General features: G+C 38.9%; 2 protein-coding genes across 3 annotated transcripts in view; both read left to right on the top strand.

Moving 5' to 3' along the window:
• Positions 1 to 5,682, top strand: part of col6a2 (collagen, type VI, alpha 2) — a 30,662-nt gene extending 24,980 nt beyond the window's left edge. The window contains exon 28 of one of the 2 annotated variants that reach the window (XM_053634262.1): positions 3,470 to 5,682. In XM_053634262.1, the coding sequence (XP_053490237.1) occupies positions 3,470 to 4,077 (608 nt within the window). In that variant the 3' untranslated portion in view covers positions 4,078 to 5,682. Of the gene's footprint in view, positions 1 to 490; positions 1,931 to 3,469 lie in introns of those variants that run through there. The other variant, XM_053634263.1, reaches the window with a different exon arrangement.
• A 998-nt stretch (positions 5,683 to 6,680) lies between these two features.
• Positions 6,681 to 17,500, top strand: zgc:162816 (uncharacterized protein LOC571260 homolog). The gene is made up of 8 exons (XM_053634264.1): positions 6,681 to 8,541; positions 8,670 to 8,830; positions 9,745 to 10,025; positions 10,880 to 11,060; positions 11,203 to 11,324; positions 11,419 to 11,608; positions 12,070 to 12,175; positions 16,084 to 17,500. Exons 1-8 carry the CDS (start codon positions 8,479 to 8,481, stop codon positions 16,171 to 16,173), a joined length of 1,194 nt encoding a protein of 397 aa, XP_053490239.1. The 5' UTR covers positions 6,681 to 8,478; the 3' UTR covers positions 16,174 to 17,500.
• The last annotated feature ends 3,196 nt before the right edge of the window (positions 17,501 to 20,696 follow it).

Raw genomic sequence — 20,696 nt, 5'->3', positions numbered from 1 at the left:
AGTATGAAATTCATGAAGATTAATTTAAATTAAATTTGTCAAGGGCTTGGGTATAATTATTGAGTGGTAATGCAACCCCCTCCATCTAAAGGGGGAAATAATCTTAGAAATTATATAAGAGGAAGTAATACTGATATAAGGAGAAAAAATATAGTATTAAAGACTAATGAGAACATGCTTCAAGACGCTCAATATCCTGTGATCAGTGTAAATATCAATGTAAATATCAATGTAAATCTCGAATATTTAAAATATTTCTGAGGCTCAAAATAATAAATCAGTTGCGCAAATAGCCACTATACCAGTATTAATACCCATAACATTAATTAATGGCTTTTAAATAAACATAAAATTCTTTATAAAATTTGCACCTTTGATAAAAGTTTAAATAATTTAACCAGTCAGTCCAAGCATAGTTTGCACTGTGCTCTGTGAGCGGAGCCAGTCGCTTGGAGACTCCTAAAACTATTGTCTCGCTGCTCACTTGCAGATGTGTCATCTGAATGGAATGGGTACCCCATACATGGATTCTTTGCAGAGGAAGGGACAAACAGCGTTGTCCCAACTACTGTCCCAAACGTCTCAAACTTACTCGAGTCTCTGCAGGAGGTCAAGACCCCCGATGCCTACACCAGGGCTGTAGCCACAATGGCCTACACAGCCCAGAGAGCCAAGTTTGCCATCGGGCCAGAGAAACAGCAGTGGACTAATTTGTTCATTGACTCTTTCAGAGTTGTCTATGGCGATCTCCTGGGTGACCCTAACAAAGCCTTGGGGTTGTGTTAGGCAATACCAGCTCATTATTTGGCCAAACTGGGCTGTCAGAAAGTGGCAATGGCTTTATATTTGTGGTGGTGAAAGCTGGTTGCTCTTGGCCTCGCTGTAAGATTATGTGAAAAGAAAATGAAATTGTAATGACTAAAAACATCTCAAGCTTGCTGAACTAACATTGAGACCGCTCTATTCAGGGCTAAAATTTGAATACTAATGCACAATGGCCAGTTAGGTGATCAGTAGTAAGCATGATGATGATAATGACCTAACCATGACTTCTTCTTTTTTTAACTTAGAGGAAACTTTATGATTTTTAAGACGGAAGCCTCTTTCACCTGACCTCAGTGCCTGCTGCTTTTTGAAATACTTTTACAGTTAATTTTTATATACTTGAACAAGGCTAAGAGATAAAATTAAGGCACCCTGACTGACTGTAAAGACCTTTTCATGCCTGCACAACGTAATGTTATTATTCTGGGCTAAGCTGCTGAAACCTTCAGGATATAGGAGGCATTCTGGTTCTGCAGAGGGATATATTCGGCAGTTTTGAATAATCAGCTGTGATATCACAGTGAAAACCAAATCTCATGCTATGTGTAAATATTGCATTTTGAGTAAAACCACACCACGATTTTCTGATAAAGTTTTGCACTTTGCACAATACCGATGGGCCTTATTTCCTCTATGGCCTGTACATAGTTATAGAATACATGTTTTGCTTTCATGATTGAATACATAACCTCACTGCCATATCCATCATTTTAAATTGCTGTAGAGTACATTGTAGGAATAAAATTTTTTTAAAGCCCCTCTAGTAAAAACCTAAATATATATATATATAATATTATTATTATTGCATGACAAATAACGCATGAACCTGGACAATTTGCACCAGAAATAACCCAGCAGCTCTGACTTCAGATAAATCATTTCAACTGTAGGGAGATTAGGCAGAAAAAAAATATCCTGTGAGGTTAACAATTTAAAGAACATGGGGAATAATTTCTGTTTGTGACTGTGATTAAAGTTTGTTATGCCTGAAAGTTGATGCAAATAATGGCTACCATTACTGTATGTAATACATTAGAAATGTGCAATTAGAAAAAGAGCTCTAAGACTGCAAGAACATATTAAATAAACTTATATTGCAAACAAATGAAGTTTATAATTTAAGTTATTTCAACAGTACTTATAATTCTGTAGCGAAGGATCTAATGCAGTCTGTTAGCAGTATTTTGACAATGCAGGGTTTTCAAGCTATTTTAGAGTCAAGTTCACCCTCAGAGGACAATTTGTCATGGTGTGTAGTATTGGGGACATGGTGGTTTAGTGGTTAGCACATTTGTCTCGCACCTCTGTGTTCAAATCCCACCTCTGCCCTGTGTGTGTGGAGTTTGCATGTTCTCCCTGTGCTCCAAGCGTATCCTTCTGGTACTCCAGTTTCCTCCCCATGCTTGTACGAAGGACATATCCTCCCCCAGTGGAAATACATGCGTTGTAGGCTGATTGTCATTTCCAAATTGTCCATAGTGTGTGATTGTGCCCTGTGATGGGCTGGCACCCAGTCCGGGGTGTCCCCCACCTTGTCACTGGGATAGGCTCCAGGCTCCCACCGCAACCCTGTGTAGGATAAGCGGTATGTAAAATGGATGGATGGTATGTAGTATTCTGTTGCACAGGATTGCGTCACTTACTGTCTCCATTTTAACAGAATTCATGATATTATGTTGTTTTCCTTTTTTCACCCATCAGAGTAATGAAAGCTACAATACTCAGCGTGCAAAATGCCAATACGTATTCAACTACTGGGAATCCCTACTGATCAACTAATCCAGATCTCTGAGTGAGACACATCACTCTGCATTCTCCCTCTGACATGCATTCCCTAAAATAAATAACAGCGGTATTGTGATAACATTGTAATATCCTGGAAGAAATTTTTACACTTCACTAATCAGTGTCCATCAAACAACGTAGCATCAAAAGAAAAGATGCTGAAGAAAAGGGTCGTTCTTTCTGAATTTAGTACAAAATGGAAAGCAGAGAGGGAACAAAAGGAGCCAAACTGAGCTAGGAGAACTAGATAATGTCCGTTAGCAAATGCTTGCCTTGACCCATGTGACTACTAGTACCATGGCTAGTAAGGTCGTTAACACAAGGTAAATGTAACAGTGCTAGCTCACATCATGGTAGCTACTTGTGTTGTTGCTAACATCAGTTATTTGCCTCGGCGTCATTTTTGAAATGCTTGCCTCCTGTTGCTTTTCTCACTGGTGCAGTTCTTCTTCAGTGAATTCTGGCTTGAATATGTATAGCTGGATGTCAACCACTTTTTTTTTTTACAAAGCAAAGTGATTGCTTATTAGCCATAGCCAGCTGGCTATCTCCTGAACATACCATTCCACCATTTCCCACTCTCATATAAATATCCACCATAACCACTGGAGTCTTTCAAATTTTGCATCCACCTGCAAGATATGTAATCAGGAGGGGTTTTCCCAGGTATTGAAACTAGGAAATCTCACTACAGAACCTGCCGTGTCATCGCTGTTAGATGGAAGTTGGCATGGTTACAAGAGATGTATCAAAGGTTACATCTTTGATTTTGGCTGGATTGTCCCTGTAAGGCAGCAAAGACAGATATTTTTATGAGTTGTTCATCTGTGATCAATATTTTTGTATTTCTCTCCCACAGAGCCAGCAGTGGCCAGTTGTGTTCAGCGCCCTGTTGATCTTGTGTTCTTGCTGGATGGTTCTGAACGCATGGGATCGGATAACTTTCAGAGCGTCCGTACGTTTGTGGAGAACGTGGCTCACCGCCTGACCTTGGCTCAGGGTGCCAGGGACAAAAATAACGCCCGTCTGGCTCTAATACAGTATGGCGGTGAAAACCGTCAGGATGTGGTCTTCAGACTTACACACAATTTCACCGTCATCACTGATGGCCTTGCGAAAATGCAGTACATGGATGCGTCTTCCAACGTGGGCAGTGCCATTATCTATGCCATTAACAACATCGTGCAGAGTGGAAACACCCGCTTGGCTCGTAGCAACGCTGAAATCTCCTTTGTCTTTATCACTGATGGAATCACCGAAAAGAAGAATCTAGAAGAAGGCATAAGCTCCATGCGCCGGGCAGAGGGTGTACCCACTGTGATCGCCCTGGGCACAGATGAAGCTCTTGACAAGGAAGTGCTGACAAAGCTCGCTCTTGGAGACCAGACAGCTATTTTCAGAGGAAAAGATTACTCTCAGCTGTCCAAACCCAGCTTCTTTGAACGTTTCATTCGGTGGGTCTGCTGAGGGAGATGGGGTGTCTTAAGTTCATACTAATGTAAGGGGGGAATTGGTGTATTATTGGAGTTAGCTTGGTCATTAGGGTCATTATCTGAATTTGCAGTACGTATCTTTCATGTACGGTCTTAAATTAGATTTTATAAAACCGACTGACTCTTCAGGTTCAATAGAAAAAAAAATATCTGTGGGTTACACCCTCATTATCATGCTCACTCCATATTGTACCAATGGATTTGGGAGAAGGTACAACAAGATACTATACTCAAGTTAAATGACCAACACTTTTAAAAAAAAAATTTACTGACTGAATGTTTAAACTACAAGTTGCCAATGTAGATTTCTTTTGGTACATTTCTGTATTTTTTAACCGAGTTACCTGTATTGTTTTTTTTTATACACACTAAGGTGCTAAACTAGAGCAAGACTGGAGTTTTACCTGTATATGACATTTCCATGAGATGGTACATATCAGCAGAAACCATTCAGGGTTTAATGAAGCCTGATTTTATCTCAGTGTCAATCCTAGTCAGGTTTAATGTCAGGCTTCATGATTCAAATAAATAAATAAAAAAAGTCCCAAGTTTATCATCATGGTTTTACTTAATTAACACAGGGAACCAGTCACACAACAGCTTCTTCTATGAGTCACAGACACAAAAAAAAATAAAAAAAAATCAGTAATTAATCAGAGTTCACTTCTGCTTGGATACATGCTTAAGAGTTGGCAATGCGTTTCAAGTTAAACTTTCATATTAAATGATTATTAAAAGGTATGTTCATGTACTTAGTTATAAACAACGGAATGAGCACAATTGATAAGTTGTTTTCTTATACAGACACTCTAATTAGATGTAGTCACAAAATTTTCTAATTCCATGAAGATGAAATCAGTATTTTCAAATTCTGTAGGCACTTGAAGGATGAAATCCATTACTTTTTGTCAACTTCAGTGTTAGTACAATAAATCAGGTTGTGGTCAATTGAATTTATGTCACCGTGTTTGTTTTTATTGTTATTAACATACACAACATAAAATGATGAACTGTTCACCAAGTCATGTTTTTGAGAAACAGCATAAATTTGCACTGTTAAACCGGATTCGTTCATTCCACTCAAAAAATTTGAGGAAACTAATTACCTCAAAATTTTTAAGTTGGTAAATCAATTTCTTTAAGCCAAATACACTTAAATATAACAAAAATGTAACTGAAACTTGTTATAGTTAAATGTATTTGGCTTAAAGAAATTGATTTATCAACTTAATAATTGAGGTAATTAGTTTCCTCAAATTTTTTGCGTGTGTGTGGGGGGCACTTTATTCTGCATGAGTGTTGAGATCACACACAATCACACACACAAAGAACCCAATTTATAGTCTTAGCTTACAACATATTGAATTTCATGCTGAATTTATTACTGCCGAGCTGCTCCTGTTGTTTTTTATATTTCATGAAAAATTGGGTTTGTCTCTTAGTCTAGAAACTGCTACTTACTTACTACCATACTAAACTATATACAGTATGTACACATGGTATGTTACCACATGGTATGAAAGCATCAAAAGTTGTCAAGCACCCTTAAAAACAAATAAAATCTCCTGTTTCACAGTAATGTTGTTTAATATAGCTTTGTTCTTTCGAAAATGCAACAGTTTGTGACTATTTTCCATCATCGTTTGTCTTTTATTGTGAACATAATGGATCCTGCAACTAATTCCAGTGAAATCAATGTCCATGTGATTGAAAGAAATTCAGGCACCTTTCAATCAACCTAGTTAACTTAGCCTTAATGTGAGCTTAAAGATAACATTAGACTGTCAGAACAACTCACTTTGTGTTAAACTTGATGTTAAGTCAGTTGGTGTAATGGATTTTCTACCAAAATACTAAATGACAGAAAAATGTTCATTGTTTCTTTACACTCAAGTCAATAAAGCAGAGAGTGTTAGTACTAAGAGGAAAATGGTGAGGAAAGCAAGCACATACAAAGCAATATAGAAGAGACAGAACAGTGGCAGCAAGGTGCGTTGATACAGGAATATTGTACCAGTGTTTGAGGATCACAGAGAGGAGAAACCAAGCCAACAGCAGAAAACCAGGGGTTTGCATGAAACTGTAATAATTACACAATAATTACACTAAAATCTATCAGACATTAAATTGTTTTCTAGAAAGCACACAATTCCTCCTTCCCCAATACCAATATTAATTAAAATAGGAGAACAGAAAAAGAAATAGGCAGCAGTTTATAAACGTTTAGGAGTGATAAAGCCACAGAGCACTGTGAAAGTAGCGAGTTAACTACCCTTACATTGCTTACACCATTACTAACAAAACCAAGAGAGGAAAAACACACAGCATGGTATGACAATGCTACAGCCCAGAAACGTAGATACATGCAGCACATCACTGACAGTTGTGTAAGGTGATTACACATCTGAGTGAAATATCCCCTAGGTTTTGTGTGCATTTGGGTTTATATTTTCCAGCTGGCGTCGCTGACATCCTTAACACACCCGCCCCCCCAATAGTACAAATGAAAGTGCAGTAGCTAATATTGAATCACGGTACATTAGGTCCAAGGTATGATGTGCATAAAATGCATCCATAAACAACAAAGTGGGTGAAAATCATTTATCATCAAATCATTAACATCATTATCATTATCGTTAAAATCATTATCATCATGTTGCTCCCATTTCAGAAAGCTAGAAGGCCAGCAGTGGCAGCTCACCCACAGGGGCAAGTAGGGCAGATCTCCACCAAATACACTCTTTATCAGGATTAGCCAATCATGTAGCAGCAGTGCAATGCACAAAAAAAAATCTTACAAATACAGGTCAAGAGTGGAGGCAAATGTGATCTTAGTGACTTCAACCAGGGCATCGTTGTTGGTGCCAGACAGGCTGGTTTGGGGGTTTTTGGGGGATTTATGCATAGAATGGTGCAAAAAAACAAAACAAAATATATATTCAGTGAGCAGTAGTTCTGTTGATAAGAGAGGTCTGGATAGTTGAAGATTGGAAACCATGACAAGGTCTTTTTCACCTGATCACACCAGGAGCAATGGAGCAGTCAGGGCATTTAATGCCACCCATCTTTTAGAGGTTATAATAACGTATAAACACCATACACACTTTAAATCTCATTGGTGGTCTGCTTTTTTGCATTTTATTTACTTAGGAAAAAGGACATTAGTCAGAATGTCACGAAATAAACGTAATGGACGTTAGGATGGATGCAAAGGCAGATAAGAGCTTTTATTTAAAGAGAGGCAGGCAGACAAATCCAAATAATCAGAAGATAGTACATCAACGAACAGGCAATGGGTCAGGCGATTGGCAAACAGTCATAAATGACGCAAAACCAGAAACAAGAACAAAACCAGAATCAAGAACGAGATCAAAACAAGACAACAAGAACCGATAACAAATGCTTGGTATACAGAAAATTCACGTAATATTTCACAAAGTCATAGGGTTAGAACAGTCTCTTATATACGGTGGTTGTGTGTGTGTGTGTGTGTGTGAGATTGGATGCAGGTGTGTGTGATTAGAATGAGTGTGAGTGTTCTGTATGTGTGTATGTGTTGTGTGTGTGTGATTAGAATGAGTGTGAGTGTTCTTAATGTATGTGTGTATGTGTGTGAGAGAGAGAGAGAGAGAGAGAGATTGGATTGGATTGGATTGGATTGGATGCAGGTGTGTGTGTGTGTGTGTGTGTGAGAGAGAGAGAGAGAGATAGATTGCATGCAGGTGTGTGATTAGAATGAGTGCGAGTGGTGTGTGTGTGTGTGTGAGAGAGAGAGAGAGAGAGAGAGATTGGGTGCAGGTGTGTGTGATTAGAACGAGTGTGTGTGTGTGTGTGTGTGTGTGTGTGTGTGTGTGTGAGTGTGAGTGTTCTGGGAATTGCAGTCCATGGCGGCCATGTTTGTATGCTGCCATGCAGTATGGGAAATGTAGTCCCTGGTTTGCTGTGACATGACACAGAAGACATCACTTGATTAGAATCATGTGGGACTGTGGGACGCTGTGACCATTTCTGAGACCTAAAATGAGATATAAAACAAAATTAAACTTAGCCACCAGAGGTAATTAATCCCTCAGGAAATAAACAGTTGAGTATGTTAATGCTTCCTATGCTAGATTTATTTTAATTTTTTTTGTCTCAAAACTCAACCCTTGAAAATCTCAATAATTCAATAATTTACAATCTTTATCCATTTCCTGGTTACCATTGTCGTTTATTTGTTTTGTTTTTTTGTTTTTGTTTGTTTTTAGAGCGAGAGAGAATCTAAATAATTTGTTTTAAATTAGCCATTATTTATTATTTTCAATCTACAGCAGAAACAAAAAATAGGGATTGTTTTCTAGTTACGCTTCGCCCTCCCTCCCTCCCTCCCTCGCGCATGCGCAGTGTGTCCAGGACAACCACCCAGTCTGCAAGAGGAATTGTACAGACGCTGAATAAAGTGAGTGTATTTAGAGCGTGCGGTTTGTTTTCCGCTGTTCTGTGGAGGGTTTTTACAATGGTTTTATGTGTAATGATTTAAATACAGCCTCCATGCAGGAGTCTAAACGATGTTTCTGATGTGTTCAGCGCTTTAAGATGGCCAGCAGAACCGAGTCCATCAAGGACCTTTGCACCCCAGCTTTCGTTGTGGACCTGGACATTGTGAGAAGAAACTCAGACGCGATGCAGGACCGCTTCCTGAGGCTCGGAGTGCAGCTCCGACCTCACATGAAAACCCATAAGACACTGTGAGACTGATTAATACACAAGTGGGTTTTGTTGTGTATAAACACAAGCCAGTTATCCACTTTACCAGGCCAGTGTAGAAAGTGTGGCTTCTTCAAACCAGTTTCTCACTTACAGCGACTCTGAACAGAATTCCACAGATCTGTTTTATAAACCTTATAAACCATGTATTTAAATGCACAATGACATTCTGCCTTTTTATTAGAGCCATGGAGCTTTTTATCCCTGAGATTTCCACTGACCGGACACAGTAGATTCCAGTAAAGGTTATTTCTTGGATTTGCTTTTGAGTTAGTGGGGTAGGGATTAAACCTGTTCAGGTCACACACACACACACACACACACACACACACAAAAAAAAAAAAGCATTGAGTTAATGAGGTCTGTATGTGGAATCGTCTTGTTAATACGAGAAGTCGGAGGAAAATGGCCGGAAGGATAATAATAACTCTTTACAACTGTGGTGAGCAGAAAAACATCTCAGCATGCACAAAACATCAAACCTTGAACTGGACGGGCTTTTTTTTTTCTAGTCTAGTACTGTCCAGTTTGGGTGTTTTGTTTATTTTCTCTTTTTAAATCGGCATGATTTTTTGCGCTGCTGTTCATGTACAGATGTTCGTAATAAAGTGGTTGGTGGGTGTATATCTAAGAAATCAATCATAAATATAACCGATTTGGTTGTGGTTTGGGAACCACTTTGCACTTGCACTTGCAGTGCACATTTTAGTGTTTCGCCTGCTCTAACACACCCGTTCCAACTCTGAAAGGATGTAGCTGCTTGCTTGAATCAGGTGTGATGGGAGCAGGAAAAACACAAAAATGTGTGACTTCTAATATTGCATTGTCCACAAGCATAGTGTTGCTTTATTATAATGATGCATTTCTATTTTCTCTCTATCTCTCTGGGCCTCAGTGAATGTGCAGACATCATGACCAGGAACTCACGAAGGTGCATTGTGGTGTCCACGTTGGCCGAGGCTTCTTTCTATGCTGATGGTGGTTATGATGATATCCTTTATGCATATCCAGTAACCTCTGACAAAGTAAAGCGCTGTGCAGAGTTGTCTGAGAGGCTTTCTTTATTCCATGTACTGCTGGACAACAGCTTGGCTCTGCAAGAGCTGAAGGCGAGACCACTGAAGCAGGGTAAAGTCTGGCATGTGTGGTTGAAACTGGACTGTGACAATGGTAGAGGTAAGATGTACAGCATGTAGGTGACTCTTACGTTTGTATAATATTCTGTAGATGTATATTGGGCTTCGGTCGTTTATCTTTTAGTGAAGTTGTGTGTGAATATTTGCATAAGCCAAACCAAAATACAATTTTCTGCCGGATTTACAAAAGCTTACCTGCAACAGCTCATTTGCATTTAGTGATGCCCACAAAACTCCATAAAAGGTCATGTGGAAAGGCAGCTGTGAGCACAAAATGAAAGATCAAGGTAAACTCGAAATGAACGATGAGAATAAAGGCAGAAGTGGAAGCTATTTTGACTCACTTCTATGCCAGTAAAAATATTGAATAATATGTAATATTAAAAATAATAAGCATGTGCTAAATCTTCCGTAGGCTGAGGAATTTCTTAACGGCTTAATTGAATGGTTAGTTTTATTTGTCTTAATTTGTGGGTTTGTGTTGGCTCACTTTCTTTATTTTTCACATTCTTTAGTTGATGGCAATAATATAAAATGACTGGTTTTCATAAACAGTTCTTGATGGTACACTTAGTCCTGAACCGAGTGAACTAGCATGAGGATGTGTTTTTGATAGCGCCTCCAAAGCATGGATAAGGGCGTCTGCTAAATGCTATAAACATAATAATAATAGTGAATTTAAACTCAACAGTATATTCCAGATATTAAAGTGCAGTAATTCATGCGAATAATGTGATCTGAAGTTGGTCCAGTTGAGGTTTACGTTAGTTAGTCTTCTTATGTGTACATTTACACACACTCAGGGTCATGAGTAGGGTACTAACGATTTCCCGAATTGATGGGATATTCCAATTTGAAATATTTTCATACTTCATTTTCTGTTCTATTTGATAGCGGGCGTACCTCACTCCGATCCTGCTGCCCTGCAGTTAGCCAAGGACATTTCAGAGACAGAAGGGGTGGAGCTTACAGGAATCTACGCTCACTGTGGAAACACCTACGGCTGTAAGGGGGAGGTGGAAATTAAGGCTGTTGCCCAGGAAACGACAAATATTGTGCTGCAGTTTGTGAAGAAGTATGCTTACCATGCCTTGCTTTTCAGAGAGTGCTGTATTGTTTTAGATTCCTAAAAAAAGTGCTAGTTATTACAATTCGCTAGATAATGTTATTGCCTTCCATGCAGTAAAATGCTCTGTTTCTCCTGTCGTATGTTACAGGCTAAAAGCTGTAGGAATCCATGACGTGCTATCTAGCATTGGTTCTACTCCTTCATGTAGCCACCCAGTTTTAGACATGGCTATGTTAAGTGAGGTCCATCCTGGAAATTATGTATTTTACGGTCAGTAGTATGTGCAATATAACTTTCTCTGTTGGGCATTTAGATTTACAAGCATTTGCAAAAGTTCCTTGTATATTGCATATCTGTTGTGTAGATGTGCAGCAGTCGCTCATTGGCTCCTGTAGACATGAGGACATTGCAGTGCGGGTGCTGACAAGGGTCATAGGTCACTACCCACATAGGAACCAGCTCCTGGTCGACTGCGGCTGGGCCGCCTTGAGTCATGATGGTGGAGGCCGTTTGCCTACAGGCTACGCAATCATCGAGAACCATCCAGAACTAAAGTAAGAAATACTATGATGGGCATTAGGACTAATGTTAATAATTGCTGGATCATGAACTTATTGTAAGATTTAAAGAAAGCTAAAACTACAAGGAACCAGTCATGGTTGTGTAATTAATTACTTGTATGGGAATTGTTAGGCTTTTCTGCAAAGGATATGCAATTACTTGTGTGAAAAAACGAATTGCCTACCTAAATTTAGGCCACTCTTAGCAGCAACAACTGAATGAACTTTGTTAAGAAGAATTTCTGGGAATACAAAATATTCTCATCTTTTTTTCTTAAGTTAGAAAATAAAAAGAAAATGGCAGTTAAGAAGAATTTTATTCTTAAGAATGTAATGTAAAAAGTGTAATGTCCTCTGGTGTATTATAACTTCAGCATGCTGTGGATTCACACAGTTTCAGGATATTTGTATGCACAGATGATATCAAGTTTCTGAGATTTTTATTTGTTTGGTAGATTGGTGTCAATGACTCAGGAACATGGCAGAGTGGAGCCTATCTCTGGAAAACTGGATTTCAGTCAGTTCCCTCTGGGCTCCATGCTGTCCCTCATGCCTTACCATGTGAGTCACCACTGCTTCATATTCACATACAGAGCACCAGTGCAGTTCAACTCATTACCAACATTTAACTAGTACAGGTTAAGTACATGAGCCCCATTCAGGAAAATCAAGCAAATATTTAATATTTTGAATATTGAATTCAGTAATATTAAATTGGTACTGTCAATTTAAATGCAGTACAATACTGGCAGTACACTACATACAGACAATTTGCATACACAATATGTAATACAGTTTTTTGTTTGCTTTTGGGGAGGGGGTCTAGCTACTAAATAGTTCATTCGATCTGCAAAATGACTAGTTATAGACTAGAAAGGCTGAGAAACTGATACCAATAATGTGGGATAAGGAGTGTTTTCTGGTGCCTAAATTAATCTATATCAAAATACATCAATATTTTAAAAATGAACATAATAGAAATCAAATATATGAAATGGTTTATTGTGTTATCGCATTATCTCTCATTTTGAAAATTTCTGACTTTAAACCAAAGTAGTATTCTGTTACTATAGCAACAGATTAGTGAGATTAATCTGTTTTTTTTGTGTGTGTATTTTGGTGTGTGTTGTGGAGAACTCTATAGAGTCGAGTTCTCCAAAGCACACACCAAAATTCACAAAAGAATTGCTTAATCTCACTCTGAATATTTGAGGAAAATTTATGAATAATTTACTTCACTTAAAGCTTAGATTTGGCTCCTATTTTCCATTCCCCAGTGAGCACATGGACATGAAAACAAAAAAAAAAGGCCATTGCAGTTTCTCTTAAATAAAAGCAGCCATTTTATGTATAAAGAACCACTTTTTAGGGAAATACTGCCCTCTGCTGTGAGTTGATGCTCTAGAGTTCTTCGCCCTGTAAAAATGCCTTCTTTCTGGGAAACGTTGCAATCTAATTCCTAAATCTAAGCACAGAATTAACAATTAGTGTGTGAACAAATTTGGTAAGAAAGCTTATATTTGTTCAGGACATTGTATTTACATGCATGCTTGTATGATATCCAAGATGGTTAGAAATAAGCTGTTGGAAATGGTTCTGAAGAAAGAGAAGTGCAGCCACGACTGAGTGGTGGGCCACCCAGACGGTTACCTTAAGACCTAGTAGAGTATTCCAGTTTGCTCAATTCCTTGCCAGTAATAAAGTTGTCACCTCATAACTTGATCCTTATAAAATGTCCCTGCTACTTCACATTTCTCCTCTGGCCATTCACATTTATTAGAATGACCAGGTGGCGTGGCAGTACTCCAGTCAGTCTCAGAACTTCCATCTCATATTTAGCCTGGAGTTCTACTTCTTTTCTCCAGGGTAATTTCCTTTGGAAACTGTCCGTCATTTTTACCCGGCATCCAGCAATGGCATGTGAGGCAACTAAGTTATCCTCATGTGTTAACAATTCCAGTGACCTACAGCTCTTCAGTGCTATATCTCCCACTGCTTAATAGTGCCTGTAGGATTTCTGTACCCATTGTGTCTGCGATTATGGTCATTATCTCATTAAAGGATCAGGGGCAACTCTGCTCTGTGTTATGGAGACCATCCACAGAGCACTTTGTGAATAAATTTCTTTATATTTAGCTGCACGCGACATGGATTTAGGCACGAGGCTTCATCAGTCTGTGACACCAATGAGATCACTGGCATCTGAGGAATTAATCACAATCTTAGTGCTTCTGCATCTTCAGGTCGCAGACGCTACATCCAGTAAAGGCACTTGATCTTACTCTTCCATGGACTGCCCTTTTCTGTTCCTGCTACCACAGCATGGTGAAGGAACTTACCTTTTTCTTTCTAGCAGGCTCTGTAGCCATATGTACTTCTTGCTTCACCGCAGCATCAGAGAAACATAATGAATGGCCAGCATTATTTCCATATTCTGCATTTTACGTGCCACTACAGTATCTGCTTTTTGCTACAGTTAGTTGAAAGTCTCTGTATGTGCTTGTTGAGGATGCTCAGGTCCAAAACAGCTCGAGCACTCATCATGTCTGTCATTTATGTCAATGTGGCTTGGCTGAGGAAACCATTAGCCATCATACCCTGACATACTAATTGTGGGGAAAGTTAGCAAGGTTAATTCATTCACACAAGAATTTATGGACCTCTGATACAAGCCGTCTCAAATAATAGGCCACATGTCTCATTTGCTGATTAGTTGCTGAAACTTATTAGTTGCATTGACTTATTAGAATAAGTCAATGCACTTTGATGGTGCAGATGATGATGATGATAATAATAACAAGTTTTGTCTCGTTAGCAAGAAGCAAAGGATTTAAGCGCTATACTTGACATATTTAAATCCACTTCCTCAACTCCTAGACAAGGCAAGAAGGTCTTGTCGGGAGATCTCGAGTTTGAATCTTAACGATGCAACAGTCATCGGTCCCCGGGAGCCAAGGGAGCAAAATTGGTCTTGCTCTCTGGGTGGCATACTCTCTCCCCTATCATTAACAGCAACTGTAGCCAATAAAGCGCATTTGTGAGCTCATGTATGTAGAGTAGGACAGATAGCACTTTCATTCTAGCGTGCTACACTGCCCTGTGATTTAAATAATGGCAAAATATATGATTTCTGTTTGTGCTGAAACACAGGTGTTCAGTCAGAATAACTTTGTATTGATTTGCATTGGAGGGCATGGTGGCTTAGTGGTTAGCACGATTGACTTGCACCTTCCGGGTTGGGGGTTGGGACATGCGCAATAGGCTGATCTCTGAATTGTCCTTAGTGTGTGAATGGGTGGTGAATTTGCTCCGCAATGGGTTGGCACCCCATCCAGGGTGTCCCCCGCCTTGTGCCCCGAGCCCCCTGGGATATCCTCCAGGCTCCCCGTGACCCTGTGTAGGATAAGCGGTACAGAAAATGGATGGATGGATGGATGAATGATTTGCACTGAGCTTTCTCTCTTAGGAGAACAATGGCATGGCAGCAAAAATTTTCCAACAGCATAATAACCACAATTGTTTCCTTTAACTTGACACCAATTTGTCTGCCATTATTCACATTATTCACTTTATTATGTCTGATGGTTTGGTTTAAATGCACCGTTAACATCAGATCAGAAATGAGGTTCCGTTCACATAAGGCTTTGGAAAAATATAGAAGGTATACAGGATTGTTGAATATTCATCACCTGAAACCTCTAAGTAGCTATAGTATGTATTCCCTGGAAATTCTAATCAAATCAATGTTAAATCTTAAGATAGGCCTGCACACCATGGATTGTGTTTTTGGTAAGCTTGTTATATCAGTTAGCTTGCATCCCATTTCCCAGAAATAAGGTTTGTTTTCATTTCTTAAAAGATGCTTTCATTTAAAGTATGCTGTCTTTGCAAATGAGCTTATTTTAGTTTAAATAAATTATAGCTGAATTGAGGTTTAGTCTGTTTTATTTAAAATGAGCTCTTTTTGTTTTATTTTCAGTTGAACCCATTTTTAGATGTTAGTCCTGAGTCAGTGTTGAGATCAAATAGTCATGAAATTCAGTTGCTGATCCTCACTAGCATTGGTAACTGCTGGTGATTTTTACAAATCCAGTGTTAAACACCTAATAGTGTTTTAATATAGACAGTCATACTTTTAAAGTGCTCTAGGATTGAGTCGTACATTGAAGCCTGATTAGCTCGGCTCAGCAGCCTTACGTTAGGGCTCAATAATCATGTGATATTTTAAGGCGTGAAGTGAGGTCTTGGGTGAATGCACATCATATAGTATTTATATGATGGTGGAAGTATTAAAATACAGGGAAGTTTAGCTGTTTACGTACAGGGGAGGTTGTATAGAAGATGTGTGACTGTTATTCTGAAATTCTCACATTGTATAATAACCATTAACATTTATACAAGTTATTTTGACTATTGACTAATCAGGATTATTATGCTAAAGACACTAATGGATTACTGTGATTTTATAGGCTTGTGCTACAGCTATGATGCATCCAGTCTACATTGTCCATTCCAAAGGAAAGGTTGTAGGCACTTGGACACCCACACGTGGATGGTAACCAGCCAAAATAAATAAATAAAAAATAAAACACAGCAAGACTTCTTTCAGGAGTACTTATTAATCATTCAGCTATTAAAAAAGGGGAGAAATGGTTTAGTAAATAACAAAAATTTGAAGAATGTGTTCAGTTTGAACTTTATTAACGGTTGGGGTATAGCAATGAAAATGAATGAACTAAATCAGCGTTTCCTATGATCTATAAGATGGTACAAGGCTCATCAGATCGAGGTACCTAAAAGATTTTCTGTGCATTTTAAAATCAAATAAACTAATGAAAACACTGATCTGTTTTCACAGAAGTAAAAATTTTACCCTTGCAAGGTTAAAGATAAACGCTAAAAAATGTTCTTACCGCACATTATTGTACAGACCTACACTACTGTACTGTATGTACTGTATATCACCAAAAGAATACGAACACCTGACCATCACACCCATATGTAGTTCTTCCTCAAACTGTTACCACGACATTGCAAGCACACAATTGTACAGGAACTCTTTGTGTGCTGTAGGGTTACAATTTCCTTTCATTGGAACTAAGAGGCCCAAACCTGCTCCAGCATGACAAGGCCCCTGAGCACAAAGCGAGGTCCATGAAGACATGGTTTGTTAACGGTGAAGTGGAAGAACTCCAGTGTCCTGCACAGAGCCCTGACCTCAATCCCACTGAACACCTTTAGGATGAACTGGAACACCGATTACACTCCAGACCTCCTCGTCACCCCGACATCAGTGTCTGATCTCACTAATGCTCATGTAGCTGAATGATCACACATCCCCACAGCCACGCTCCAAAATCTAGTGGAAACCCTTCCCAGAAGAGTGGAGGTTATTATAACAGCAAAGGGGGACTAAATCTGGAATGAGATGTTCAGAAAGCACATTTGGGTGTGATAATCAGGTGTCCACATAGTTTTGGCACTATAGTGTAACTGTATGAAAATGGGTGTAGTAAACGTGATCCCAGGAGGCTGTGGTGCATAAAGATAGAATCCCAAAGGCTTCCTCACTCTACTATATTTTATTTTAGGTGTGTACTTATCTGTGTACGTAATGCATAGGCTGCTCCTCTCACCACATGATGCAGTGTGTCTACAATTCCACTGCTAAACAAACGTGTGAATCAAGAACTCATTGATTTTAAGCTATGTTCATTAGATTTTTATTGACTAACTACACATGTTTTAGTGTAGAATATGAATGGTCTCGTTAAGTATAAACGCACAAATGCAGTTCTCAAATGTATTTTGATTTATGAATGTGCAAATGTTGTTAATTTTTTTTTCCGATGTTAGATTTGTATTATTAATAAAATGTATGAAAATCCACAAGTAATTCTTTAAAAATATATATAATTTCATGTGTATAGCACATTTTCTGAAATACATTTTCATATGCAATAGTTGTATTTCCAATAAGTAACAATTCCTCTATTTCTGTTGATTATACTATTGGGTATGTAATAAGGAAAGGACTAAAACTCAGGGGAAGGATGTACTATGTTAAATTCACATGTGGTTAAACAATACTGCACTGTGTTCAGTGCTATTTGATGTTAGCGCTCTAACTTAATTAACAGGGAGTTTTTTTGTCTTAGTTTTTTCTTTTAAATGTATAGCTCTTTAACATTTACAATTAATTTACTATTCATTTTGGTGGGTCATGTTAGTGAAGTGTCCATTGTTTCAGACTTCCTTCCTTCCTACATCCTTCCAGTTCTGTTAGTATGTTTCTTTGTGAACACACTGGGTGATTAAAGTGCCAGGACCGTTTCTAGTTAGGTGAAAGGTGTTGGCAATTCTGGGGGAACACATGACCTCCAGTAGGCGGTCATGTGTAGGAAACAAAATATTTTATTTTATTATATGAGATTTGGGGGCTCAGCGCAATATACACTATAATCGTGAAAGTATGTGTTCACCTGACCACTGCACCGTCATGTGGAAACACTCAAAAATGTAGTTATCTTGCAATATTTCTGTGTAATAATTCATATAATTAGGATTATACGAATAACCTATTGTTACCTATTATTATTGTTCCTAACAACCTATTGATATTATTAGTATTCCTCTTATTATTATTCTCCTTATCTCCCTAAAGTGCCCAGTAACTCAAGATCTGAATGGTAAAAAGTTTTGAAATTTGTCACATTGGCGCACGGTGGCTTAATGGTTAGCACGTTAGCACGTTCGCCTCACACCTCCAGGGTCGGGGGTTCGATTCCCACCGTGGCCCTGTGTGTGCGGAGTTTGCATGTTCTCCCCGTGCTGCGGGGGTTTCCTCCGGGTACTCCAGTTTCCTCCCCCAATCCAAAGACATGCACGGTAGGCTGATTGGCATGTCTAAAGTGTCCGTAGTGTATGAATGGGTGTGTGAACGTGTATGTGATTGTGCTCTGCGATGAATTGGCACCCTGTCCAGGATGTACCCTGCCTTGTGCCCGATGCTCCCTGGGATAGACTCCAGGTTTCCCCGTGACCCTGAAAAGGATAAAGTGGTATAGAAGATGGATGGATGGATGAATTTGTCACATTGATATTACAGGCCATGAGTATTTCCCACAACACAAATGGCCCACATGAGCCCATAGATGGCGCTACAGGCCCCACCCAAATTCTAGGTGATTTTCCCTCAACTCCATAAGTCCAAAATGTCTGTAAATTGGTATAGATGCCTTATTTCTCATGGTGAACAAAAAAGCTATTGGGACCCATAAATTCCGCCATGATAGATTTTCTAGTACATTGAAAATTTGTCCAAAATTACAAAAATCTTATCTTCGTGAACAATAGGTCCAATTGACTTGAACTGTGGAACATGTATGTGGGATACATGTCTTTCTAGAGGCTGATAAGCAATAAGGAGTCAAATAAAAATTGGCCAAACTATTTACATATGGGTGAATTGACAACTGTTGCACATATTTCTTGTGTCCTTAAATCAATGGAACATTAACCCATGGACTTGATCTGTGCTACACACAAAGAGGACACTACAGTATGTTACCATATGTGATGGTAACCTCATATCTCCAAAAACAGTGGCATTAAAAGGAATAATAATTTATAGTTAACACTAAAATAATGCTTTAGACATCCGCTAGTCATAAAACGGATACTCTGATTCGATCGCCAGTTTACATGAAGACTCTTGACAATGTTGAGTGACAAATCTGAGAAATGGGTGAATGTAAGATGAAAAATAGATTTATTGTGAATATCTGAATTATGCATGCTCAGATAAATGCTAGTGCACTCTGCCAGTGGATATCTCCCTTCCTCCACAGTCTGTGCGAGCTCCAAAATTCTCACTGACTCCTCAGGCCCTTTACACACGCATGAGCTTGGGGCCACGCACACACATCCATGGCTTTAAGGCAAGGGTGGGCTGACTGTCTATTAGGCATACATTCTGTGGCTGTTTTGGCCACAGCTAAACAGTAAGTCGTCTTCTCCAGAACCATGAAGCTTGGTCAAATTTGTTCTACTGTAGCACACTGAAACCAGAAACTAGACTTACACTTCTCAGTTACCTATTATAAGCATGCTCCTAAACAGAGTACAGGTGGAGATACAGGCCACGCCTCAAAGTTGACACGTTCAAAATGATGGCATTTCAACCCCGCCAGGCCAAAATGTCTGAAAGTTGGTATGCATGCCTTGTTGCTCATGGGTAACACAAACATCTCATTGTGGATTTTTTTTTTCTACAAATGATCATTTGTGAAAAACGACCCAAATGAACTTAAAATCTGCCACTGATCTAAATGTGTTGAAATGTTGTATCTGTGGGATACATTTCTCTACCATGTCAATTTTGAAATTGTTGGCAGTCTTGAGGAGGAATCCGCCATTGCTGCTTGCAGCTAAATTTGACTATTATTACTGTCTTAATAATGCAAGATTAACCTGACAATAAACCGAAAACATGTGTAGCGTATGTATGTATCATCTCACACTGATTCATTTTGGCGTATAACGCATAATTCTGTGTCCAAGGACGTGAAGAGTTAAGAGTAGAAGGTCTGAGTTGTCATCTAGTAATTACGGTAATTCCGACATGGCGTATGGTGTGATGGTCAGGTGTCCACATACTTTTGGCCATGTAGTGTATTATAGGCCAACATCTGACATAGCAGTGATGTATATGTTTATTTTATGTGAGGTAAAGATAACATTAGACATTAGCCAGTGGTGTAATACACAATCTGCATCATAATATTAAATATGAAGTGGATCACGTGTCTACAGGGTGGATCTCACAATAATTGTGATCCTGGTTATGGATCTAGTCCTGTATATATTTAAAAATGTACCACAAAAAAAAAAAAAAAAAAAAGGGTGAGCAAGTGTGTGATTTCAGACACAGAGAGCACATAGCATAAATAGCTCTTAGGCGCGGGAGAGCTCTGTCCAATCAGGTCGCGCTAACTTCTCGGCTGACCAATAGCAGCGTAGTGCGCACCGAACCTGAGGAGACTGGCGTCACTTCACTGAATCGATTCTTTCGAGCAAATTC

This window comes from Ictalurus furcatus, chromosome 10, assembly GCF_023375685.1.
Source record: "Ictalurus furcatus strain D&B chromosome 10, Billie_1.0, whole genome shotgun sequence".
In the NCBI taxonomy this organism is placed as follows: Eukaryota; Metazoa; Chordata; class Actinopteri; order Siluriformes; family Ictaluridae; genus Ictalurus; species Ictalurus furcatus.
This window is presented reverse-complemented; position numbering and strand designations above follow the sequence as displayed.